The sequence below is a fragment of the Cyprinodon variegatus genome, unplaced genomic scaffold (genome assembly GCF_000732505.1).
Source record: "Cyprinodon variegatus isolate N-32 unplaced genomic scaffold, C_variegatus-1.0 Scaffold926, whole genome shotgun sequence".
Classification (NCBI taxonomy): domain Eukaryota; kingdom Metazoa; phylum Chordata; class Actinopteri; order Cyprinodontiformes; family Cyprinodontidae; genus Cyprinodon; species Cyprinodon variegatus.
In genome coordinates this window covers 137,302-148,703 of record NW_015151379.1, presented here as the reverse complement: position 1 = coordinate 148,703, position 11,402 = coordinate 137,302, and the positions used below count along the sequence as shown (strand labels likewise).

The 11,402-nt window shown below is 38.5% G+C and overlaps 1 protein-coding gene across 3 annotated transcripts in view; it reads left to right on the top strand.

Moving 5' to 3' along the window:
- The window catches only part of ipo13 (importin 13), a 47,126-nt gene that overhangs the window by 5,483 nt on the left and 30,241 nt on the right, over nt 1-11,402 (top strand). For all 3 annotated transcript variants that reach the window (XR_001481987.1, XM_015398317.1, XM_015398316.1), the window contains exons 3-5: nt 6,819-6,944; nt 7,024-7,380; nt 9,232-9,485. Coding sequence is in view for 2 of the 3 variants with exons in the window: in XM_015398317.1 (XP_015253803.1) it covers nt 6,819-6,944; nt 7,024-7,380; nt 9,232-9,485 (737 nt within the window). In the remaining variant the exon portion in view is untranslated. The remainder of the gene's footprint in view (nt 1-6,818; nt 6,945-7,023; nt 7,381-9,231; nt 9,486-11,402) is intronic.

The window sequence follows — 11,402 nt, the reverse complement described above, 5'->3', positions numbered from 1 at the left end:
TCTTCAACTCCAAATCTGACTCTTTCCCCGTACGATTAACAGATTTTTTTTTGTATTTTCCCCCTAAGCGGATGTGTTTTACTTTGTAGCCGCGCCTCTCTTCCTGTCAGACCCGTGAAATTGCTGCTGAATTGCTGCATAGTCTGAATGAAATAGACCTGTGCTCTATCTCAGTCAGATCTATACAGCCCCCTTGCGTAAAATCGTGTCGGATGTGATCATCCCCATTTGTTTTTAATGAGCGCTAAACGCCACAACCTCGTCCGACATGATTTTCTGTTGGATCGGACGCAAAATCAGATTCGGTGTTTTCTGGCCTTAAGAGAAAACAAGACCTAAAGCAGATAACAGGAAGGCTTCATGTCAGAGCAGGAATTCTCTGTAAAAACCTTTGCAGAGAATTGACTATAAGGCTTCCAGCCTTTTGGAAGCCTTATAGTCAAAGTAAACAAACTAAATACTTCAGTAAAACCAGCCTGGCTAACATTGCTAACCGGTGATTATAAAATGCTGATGTAGCTTAGAATGAGGCCTCTGCAATCATTTTGTCTGTTTCTGAATTTACACCTGTTCTTAATATAAATAAATAATTAGCTTTTTATGGCAGGAAGACTGAATAAATAACATTGATTGTGGCTTCAGTAACTCATTAGATGGCTCTTAAAGAGAAATCAAAGTGATCGAAAAAGCTATCAGAACACCAGAGCTTTGCAAAGAAGTTCACACAAAAATGAAAACCTGTGATTCAAGACTATTTTTTTTCACTCCTGCTCACATCTCATCACTATTGGCAACACCATGCTACTTTTAATTTTTGCTGTCAACAAACACCCACACTCGTCCTGAGTTAAACAATTCTATCTTTTATAAACTAAAGCTTAACAGGCCTTTGATTCTCACAGATTTAGGACAAAGTTATGCTTTTATTGCAGTCAGAGGCTTAAGAGTGACAGAATTACTTGCTGAAAGGTGCGTACATAAATACCAATTTTATTGGTTATTTATTGAAAAAGACAATCCACTTTTATTTTAAAGCCATTTGTTTTATGTTTATTTAAGTCTGTTTTGTCGTTATTACCTCCTGCTCTTTAAAGAATGTGTTTTAAAAATGCATGGTTATACCACCAAGGGCGATCATCTAATAGAAATATGTGGTGTAGGAAATCTTCTGGTGAATAGATTTTAGGCTTGAACATCCAGAAAAATCTTCCTGATCAGAGGGAGCCTCATACCCACCTGATTAAGGGTTGCTTTGACAACGATGCTCATGGTGAGCGTTGCTCCTAGACAGCAGGAAGACTCATTGAGAGGTTATTTGGTGCAGTCTGATACGAATCGAAGGTGTAGGAAGCTCGGTTGCTCTTGGTGAATTTATACATGCTTATGTTTTCAAATTATGGCAAGATGTTTAGTTATTTAATTAATATGCTAAACCTTGGGCTAAAATTTCATTTTTTGAAAGAATACAATTGCAAAAATTTAGAAAAATACATACAGAATACCTAACAAAGCGTACCTAACAGAATTATATACCATTAATAAATAAATAAATAAATGTCAGCAGTTATTTTTGATTTAAGTTGTTATCAGAACACGCCTCATAATGAGTCGTCTGTTCAGCTAATGAATAAATAAAAAGTCATTATTTCCATCAACAACATGGGTAAATTAAAAAAGGTTTGACCAGATAAGCAATTCTTAATCTTTTAACACATTTCTATAGATATTTCAGTCTATTATCTATCGCAGTAATATAGATACTGCTTTATAGCATATAGCCCGTCTCTGAACCTTCATTCTTCCGCTCTGGTTTTTAACTTCTTCTTAACGTGGTTTCTAGTTTATGATTGTTGCTTTAATGTCTTTAACTAACCAAGCATTGAACTGGATTTGCATGTTTGCTAATAGAATATATTGTAATTTTGTCTATTTTAATATGATCCTTGAGTGTAGCTGAAGCATCAATGTTTTTATCGTTAGAATTAGTTTTTCTTTTTCTTTTAGTTCTTAGTTCATCTCTATTTGTACAGAAAACATTACAGGTTTATTGAGCGTATAGATTTGAGGGGGAAGAATTATTTAGTTTGCTTGGTTGATATATTGTTTTTTGGTATAAAGGAGTAGCCTTAATGACTATTAGCAAAGTGCAAAATGAATAAACTAATAAAAAAACTACAACACAGCTGTAAGTCTGCGATGTTACCTCTCTATAGGTTTATGCAGCTGCTGTTTATTGGAAGGATCTGGTTGGAAAATTGATTCTCTTCAGCTATGGTGCATTTGGAGATTTTGCTGTCAAAGATAATGAGCTGTGTTCTGTATTGCAAAGGAGAAAAGGACGTGTGTCATGATTGATTTCGGTTAGATTTCATTTAGGGCTGCAACTAAGGTTTATTTTGCTACTCGATTATGCTGTTATTTTTTTTTTCAATTAATAATCTAAATGCAAAAGGTTCCTTGGAGACTTGAGTTCTGGACAGAGCATATCTGCAGATGAAAATCTTTTCTTAAATGATAAATATATATATTTATCATTTATAATTTTTGTACAGTTACTGCTTTATCAACTAAAGGCATGTTTTAGACTCTGTTTACTCCAGTTAGCAATTATTTACTAAATTATTTGACCATTATTTCAATAATTGATTAATAATAAGATTTTTTTCAGCACCAATTTCATTCGTCAGATTCCACTATCCCTAGACCAGGGGTCGGCAACCCAATCTCTTTATATTGGACCAAAAAAGCAAAAAACAAATCTGTCTTGAGCTGCAAAAAAGTAAAAGTCTTCTATAAGCCTCATATGGCAACCACGGCTCTAAGTGCATTAGCACACTATGAAAAATGACTACATGGGCTTAAATAAATAATAATCATTCATGGTTTAATGTTTATCCTGGTGCAAATGTCACGTCATGTGACTACTCTGAAGTATGATATTTGGTGCTTTAAGTTTATTTTCCATTACAATAGTAATGTTTTAAGTTTTGTTACATTGATGAAATTATAGAAAAGCAAAAAATAAATCAGATTTATTTTGAGGATTTGGGGGAAAAAAATGGAAGAAAGTTCACATTCCTGCATCAGAGCGCTACCTGAACGGTTTTCCATGCTTGCAACAAAACTAGCAGCAGTAGTAGAGTTTTAGAGATGCAATCTCCATGCCTGCTGATGATGTAAAGTTATTGCCAGTAATGCTAATGGCTGATAAAAGGCGGATCGTCTGTGGAAAAGGTCAGTTCCTCTGAGGTTGAAGGAGTGAACCAACCAGCCTGCTTTATGCCTTTGGTTTCAACAATGACCCTCAGATGAACGGAGCCGTTCTGAATTAGATAAGGAGCGGTCTACAGTCACAGATTGGTAATGAATGCTTTTCTTTTCACTCTGAAATCACCCTTTATTTTAAAGAAAGCCCAGAGAGGCGATGGACGGCTGTTCAAAGGAAGCCATAAAAATCATCATGTGCATAAAAACTCACCACAATAAACCAGATTTTTATATTTAGCTCAGTTTTCCCATTTTGTTTTTCCATTAACCTCTCTGTCTTGTTGAACCGTATCAAAGCCAAGTTAATATGCAGGTGGTCTTTCTTCTTTAAAATGGAGGTAGATGTTTTTGGAGCAAGGAGACCCTGTCCGCCATAGCTTCAGGCGCTTTATAAATCCTGCACCTGCTTTATATTATGTATGGGTCCCTCCAGAGAGTCTCTGCTTCCACACATAGAGATGCGAGTAAAACCGGGCTCTCTGTAGACAGTCAGCTTGGCTTGTTCAGAGTCTTGCTCAGTATACAGAGAGCGCTAATCATCCTATATGACGGCAGACTGAGGGAAACCTGCTTGATACACCGCTTACTGAGGCATCCACATGGTTTAAGAATCCTCTTTGCAGCTGCAGACATCTTATTGTTTTTTTTACACTTTCTTTTTCTTTTTTAGCAGAATATTTGATATTGAAGGCCAGAGGGTCGAGATACAAATAAATAAAGACAGTAGGATGGCAGGATGTAAAGGAGACAGAAGGCTCACTGATGGAGGACTTGATATGAATTGCTTTAGGGGTAAAAATTTAAGATCAGAAGCTCACAGCAGGGACTTATTTTTTTTCTGCGTTCCCTGTAAGCCACTTCACTCTGTCTGCGGTTCACTGAACGTGTGCATTAGTGTGAGTGTGTTTGTGCATGTGAAAAGTGTGCGAGAGAGGAGCTGACATTTTATTCCGGCGCTGCCAGAATTGGAGACACCTGTCTAATTAAAGCTCCTTTATTCATTTCCTTCTTATTTCTGTTCCCTTTATATATTTTTCTTTCTCTTTCTTCATCGTTACCTTCAACTACGCAAATAACTCAAAGCTGTGCTTTAAGGAAGGCTGTTTTTAGTTTGTTGCTTTCTAGTCTGCTCTTGTTTTTTTATGTTTTTATTTAGTGTGTGTGTGAGCTCTTCTGTAAAGTAACGGCACCGTCTGTTAGTCGGGAGTAAACAGGACTGAGGTTGTTTCTTTGTCCGCTGGTTTTGTTTCCGGACACCGTGTCGAAATTCGGGCATTCTCATAATTTGCTGAACTTCAATAAGAACACCATAGTTTTATGGTTATCACAACATAAACAAACTAATCTAAAACCACACTTTATAACAAGATTTAATTTCCTTTATTCAGGCAGAAGAAAAAAAGAATTACATCTACTGCTGCTAGAATAATCTGATTGTTACATTTTTAATAGAATATTTCACAAATTGTATAATTGGACACAAAAGGTTCCGCAAAAATCTAGTAGAAAAACCTGCTAGTTATTATTTTTCAAACTTAGCAATAGTGCTAAAGCAATTATCAGATTAATAATCAATTATTGAAATTAACGTCAACTAACTTACCGGTAGTCATCGATTAATGGTTAACTGGAGTATAGAGACTATAACGCGTGACTTTAGCTTACAGAGCGACCCACTATGAGCAGAAATTATACCAAAATTGTAAAAAAAAAAATAATATATAAACATTTTGCATTTAAGATTGAAAAACCTTTTTTGTCCATCAATATGCTCTATCCAGACCTCCTCAAGTGGAAACATTTTAGTTTGATCTGGTTTAATTTCATAATATAATCTTCTTTAAATAACCTTTGGCTATTTGATAATTAATCGATTTGCAAAATGATTGTTAGTTGCAGCCCTAGTAAACACTATAATTCTTTTTTCTGTTCTGCACTTTAGAATTGCAGCCTAATACATTTAAAGTTTAAGGCAAGGCAAATTTATTTGTTTAGCACAATTCAGTACAAAGACAATGCAAAGTGCTTTGCATGATTAAAATACAGGAAGATAAAACAGAATCAAAGCAAGTAGAAAATAAATAAATAAAATAAAATAAACAAGCTTTAACTTTACCCGATTGATTAGTAAATCAATCTGCAGGGAAACAACTGCAGACATCTAAGAACAAAAAATAAATAAAATCCAGATTTTCCAAAAATGAAATCACCATAAATGGAGAATTTGATTCATTTGATAAATTGATAAATGGCCCAGCCCTTGTGCCGATGAAGCTAGCCTGCAGTTGGCTGCTTTACAGACATCCTGCCTATAGGTGCATTTTGAAAAAATGATGGGATGGGTGGCATGTTTTTCTGCCAGCTGACCTCCAGCACTCCTCAGCATGTAGAAAGGGAGCAGCAATACCTTATGGCTACCTTATATGTCACAGATAATTCTGGCACTTTCTGACATTTTATTCAAAGGAATTTAAACGAGCTCGGGCTGCAACTAAAGGTAATTTGCAAATCGATCTGTCGATTATTTTTTCCATAAATCAATTAATAATAAGATAGCCAAAGGTTCTATATAAAACACTTTTAACAAAGTTAAACCAGGTGAAACTCTAACTTTTCCACTTGAGGAGATTTGGACGGATCATGTTGTCACACATTTTTTTACTTTAATGCAAGATGTTGTGTATTTTTTTAATAATCTTGGTATAACTACTGCTTTAAGTGGGTCGCTCTGCTAACTAAAGGCATGTTTTACAGTCTCTATACTCCAGTTAACGATTAATTACTAAATTAGTTGACGATCTTTAAATAACTGATTAATTACGATGAAGTGTTTAAGCCCTATCAGGAAGGTTTCACTTTCCAAATCCCCGAGGATTTATTGTCATCTTTGATAAACAGCCACTGGAACACCTGATCAACCAGCTAATGTCACTTAGCATCATCATCGGCTCGTCCTCCTAGAGGCTGGAAGAAACAATCTCTCCTCCTAAATAAAACAAATTCATGTCAATAGTCTGTTTTTTCTTGAAACGTAAAAGAGGTCTGTGCATTTATTTCTCTAGTCTCTCACATTTCTCATTTCTTTGACTCTGGATTTTTATTTTTTTTCTAATATTAGATTTTATAACATCTGTAAAGTCCTTTTGTAAAATCTAAATCTTCTGTTTTTAATCATTTATCTTTGTGTATCTGCATGCCGCCATTTGTTAGTTTTCTGCTGATACACCTAGATTTCCCTGCTAAGGATCAATAAATCTTTTAATTTATTTTCTATTCTATGAGGAGAACCAAATACCTGTATAACGGCAGATGTCACAATCTTTAACTATTATTACACAGATCTGGTGCTTTTTATTTTTTTGTTTTTGCTTGTTTTTTGTGTCAACATCAAAAACACCATTATGATATAATAATTAGTGCTTAATAGTTAATGAAATCATCAGTTGCTGATGTTTATCCCAATAAGTTGAGGGTAGTTATGAGGCATTGAATTATGAGGCATTTAGTGTGTGTATAAACCTCTAACTGCTGTGTTAATTTCTTGTTTCCAGGCTCTCCATCAGTTGTATTACGACCCAAACATAGAGAACAAGAATCTGGCCCAGAAATGGCTGATGCAAGCACAAGTTTCACCTCAGGCCTGGCAGTTTAGTTGGGCCCTGCTTAGCCCAGAAAAGGTACATCGTCTTAACAAACTCAGTGATGAAGATTTAACCAAAAAGATGAGATTGTTCTAACTCGCTTGTTTTGTCCTAGGTGCCTGAGATTCAGTACTTCGGGGCCAGTGCTCTTCACACCAAAATCTCCAGGTACTGGTCGGACATCCCTACAGACCAGTACGAGTCCCTGAAGAGCCAGCTGTTCTCCCAGATAGCGTGCTTCTCCTCCGGCTCCAAAATGGTTCTCACCCGACTGTGCGTGGCCCTGGCCTCTTTGGCTCTCAACACGATGCCCGAAGCCTGGCCCGGCGCAGTGGCAGAGATGGTGCGAGTGTTTCAGGAGGAGGGGGGAGGCGTGGATGGCCGGGCACGCTGCCTGGCTTTGCTGGAACTGCTCACCGTGCTGCCGGAGGAGTTCCAGACCAGCCGCCTGCCGCAGTACCGAAAGGGGCAGGTAATGTCCGCCAAGCGCCGACTGTGGCCACCTGTTTGGCATCAGTGATTAATGAAGCTATCAGACACATTCAGGTTCATCTCAGTATCATTAGAAGGTCTTTGATAAGTTAAAGGGATATACTTTTTATTTGTTATCTAACAGCAATTTGGTGATTCTTGCTTAAAGATAATGAAAGCCCAAAGTACAGTTTCTCAGAAAAGTATAACTTGACAAGACTTAACACAAACTATATCTTGTAGCTGCCTGTTATATTTCTACACTGCAAAAGCTATCTAGAAATCAGTAAAAATGTCTTAAATTAAGTGTATTTACCCTTAATTTGAGTAGATAAATAAGATGATCTTCCAATGGTATTAATATCTTTGCTCTTAAAATAAGATATTTAGATAAAATGCACTTGAAATAAGACAATGCAATTTTTTTTGTTATTTTAAATGTAAATTGTCTTGTTTCATTGGCAAAGGTAAGTGGCACTTACCTCCTCAATTATAGAACAAAATGCACTTTTTTAAAGAAAAAGTTACTTATTTAGATTTCAGTTTTTTGCAGTGTAGAGACAACAGAAACTTCCTCCCTGGGCTCAGGGGGTAAAAGGACCATTCTGGTGCAAAGTGGTTCAAAGTCATCTTCTCAGATTAAAGTTTGATTAGAAAACACTGGCCCTCATGGAGAAGTATAGAGGACCAGTGGATAGAGACAGAATTAATTTCTCTCAAGCATCCAGTGGGAGGCTTCCACAGTGGGTGATGCCAGTTCATGCTGGTCCAGCCCGTCATCTGCCAGGACATTTTTAGGGTGCTCAATGCTTCCTTCCTCAGACAAGCTTTATGGAAATACTGACTTTATTTTCTAGCACTTTCAAAATGACTGATATCTGCTTTGATGTCCCTGTTATCAGTTTATTTCTACAGCGCCAATTCACAACACATGTCATCTCAGGTCACTTTCCAGTTCACCAGATCATCCAGTCAGATTGATTCAAAGTTTTCTATCTAAGGAAAACCAGCTAATTGCATCGACTCATTGACTCTTCAGCAATCCCTCACGCTAAGCATGCTTGTAGCGACAGTGGAGAGGAAAAACTCCCTTTGAACAGGAAGAAACCTCCAGCAGAACCAGGCTCAGTGTGTCACTGCACTAGAACGACCAGCAACCAGGCCTGACCTGGGATCTATGGAGTATTATCAAAAGGGAGATGAAAGACATCAGATTAGGGCTGCAACTGATGATTCAATTTGCTGTCAATCATTTTTTTTGATTAATATATGGATAGCCAAAGGTTCCTTAAAGATTTTTTTACAAAATTAAACCAGATGAAACAAAAACTTTTCCACTTGAGGAGTTCTGGACGGAAAAAGTTTTTTTTTAACGTCCTAAATGCAAAATGTTTGTATATTTTTTCACAAGTTTGATATAATGACTATTTTAAATGGGTCGCTCTGTAAGTAAAAAAGGCATATTTTACAGTCTGTATATTCGAGTTAACGATTAATTGATCACTAAATTAGTTGAAGATTATTTTCATGATCGATTAATCCGATTAATTGTTTCAACCCTACATCAGCGCAGCAGTGGAAATGACCTGAAGGCCGCAACACATCCACCTGGGCTGATGGCCTCCATGCCATGCTGCACTCATCCAGTGCAGACATGCTTTTCAGTTTGCTAACATGTCAATATTAAAATCCTTTTTTTTTTATTCTCTCAGAAACAGAAAAGAAAAAATTTTATCAAACAATTATCAAACTTCAGGAAAACAAACGCCTAAAGATAATCAGTCTGTGTGAAGCATAACTATATAAAGGCTCAGGAAGTGATGTGTTTTTGTTTGTTTTACTCCCTGTCCAGGTTCGAGGAGCTCTGGGCCGAGAGTGGGGGTCAGTCTGTCCCTTACTGCAGCAGCTCCTCCGGCGGACGGATAGCCCCGGGGCAGTCAAAGCCCGGGTGCTGCGCTGTCTGTCATCATGGGTGCTGCTGGATGTGCCTCTAAACGAGAGCGAAGGCCTGGTGCATGACTGCTTCAGTGCCCTGTCTGACCCGGAGCTCTTCGACACGGCGGTGGAGGCAATAGTCAACGCCATTTCTCAACCCGACTCCCAAAGGTATGGTTGCCCATTTGACTTTAAATTATAGTGTTGTGCTTATAAGATGAATTATATGCGAGTTAATGCTTAAGTACGGTGAAGCAGGGGAAACGTTGGCAGGGTGGTACTAGAAGGCACCAGGGAGGGATGGATTAAAGGAAGAAAGGATTGGTAGAGGGCAATCGCACAGCCAAGAGGAGGAAAGCAGCATTTCTTGCTTGGATGGTGTTACTATGGTTACAGATCTGGGGAGAGATGTCATCATGCCCCGGTTGATTCAGACATGGCAGGCACCCATTACCCCTCCCCTGGAGACAAAGCAGGCGGGGGTGATGGGACTGTGGTAAGAGAAAAGGAAGAGAAGCTCAGAAGGCGGAGGGGGGGGGAAGGTGTGACGGAGCCCAGGAATATAAGGCTTTATTCTCTGTAATCCCACACAGACCGGGCGGTGGGCAGCAGAGGCTGCTGCTGGCAGGTCACTGACCACAGGGGCATCACGGCTAGCATATGGTTCGGCTCATTAAGTTACCACCATCGTTACAGCACACTAGAATGGAGCTGTTTTCTCTTTAAGCAGAGAAAAGTTGACTTTTAAATTAACTTTTTTCTGCTCATTAGAAACTGTAGCTTTCTGTTCTCTGAGCTGCCATGAATAATGATGGAAATAAATGAATGTATGGAAGCGGTTATAAGCTTCTTCCCTGTCATCCTTATAAAGGAAATCATATTTTTTTAAATTCCCCTGCCTCTTGGTTTTCTTTCAGTTCTGTGCTTTTCACCTCGTCTGCCCGTTTTCTCTGTTCTCTCTCCTCACCTCTCGCCATCAGTGCAGAGCCCTCCTCCCTGTCTCTTGTTCTCCTCCTCTGTTTAAACACATTACAGTCAAGTCATTTGGGGGAATGCTATTGGTCCAGCTGCATCCTGTTGCCAGGCAACCCATTTCCCCTGTCTCAGAGTGTTGCAATAATTGCAGAGGGGAACAGAGGGACAAAAGGGGGGGGGGGATTCAGTGTGAAACAGCTGGATGGATGCAAGAACAGGAGATGATGAGTTAGCAGAGACATGATCTTAGAAATTTCATCTTTTTAGAGCTGAAATGGATAAAAGCATAGTTGGCTGTTTGATGGCCCCACAGACACACCAAGGAGTCAGAGAGAGCGTGACCTCTGTCTGAAAGTCGCCTTATTAAAAATAAATGATGGTTTGAGTGTGCTCATTGACACACCAACACACAGGCAGGGAGGCACTCAGACATCCAAGATGAGAGCTATTCCTGTCAGCGCTGCTGAACTTGGTGAGACGCTGAGGCTAGAGTCCAGTCCAATGTTTGCGTTTTCCCCAGTAGGGACTCATTCAGGCTGCACTGCTGATTTCAGGCATTTCCTGATATGACAGGCCGATGATGATGGCTCCTCAGCCCATAACAGCTCTGGAGGGAAATTAGTGAATTTAACCCGTGTTTCATGTTTACATTTCATTTAATTCTTCATTTCCCTTTACTTATTATTTTTCTGGAAAAGGTTTTTTTTCACTTGCATTTAAATTGCATTTTTACTGTAGATTTACATGTTTAGTGGTAGGGATGGACGATTTTGCCAAAAATCAAAATGATGATTATTTTTAACCAATATTGCGATAGAAATTTTACCTCAATTTCCTTTGCGCTTGCCCCAGGCTTGTAGATGTTTCAACCCCTAGTTTTAGTTTTTTTAAATCTTACTTTTTTAAGTCCATTGTTGCAGAAATTTCCTGTAACATTGGTGTGAAAAAGTGTTAACTTCTACTTGCATGCACGGATCTGCGTGCTAGCTGCAACCCTCTCTACCTTTCTGTGTGGCGACAACCCCACCTTAGGAGTTTTAGCGTCCTCTAGAGGGCTGAAGGGAAAGATTTAATGTCTTGCTCTTGTCTCTGCGATTTGAACCTTGCATTTTT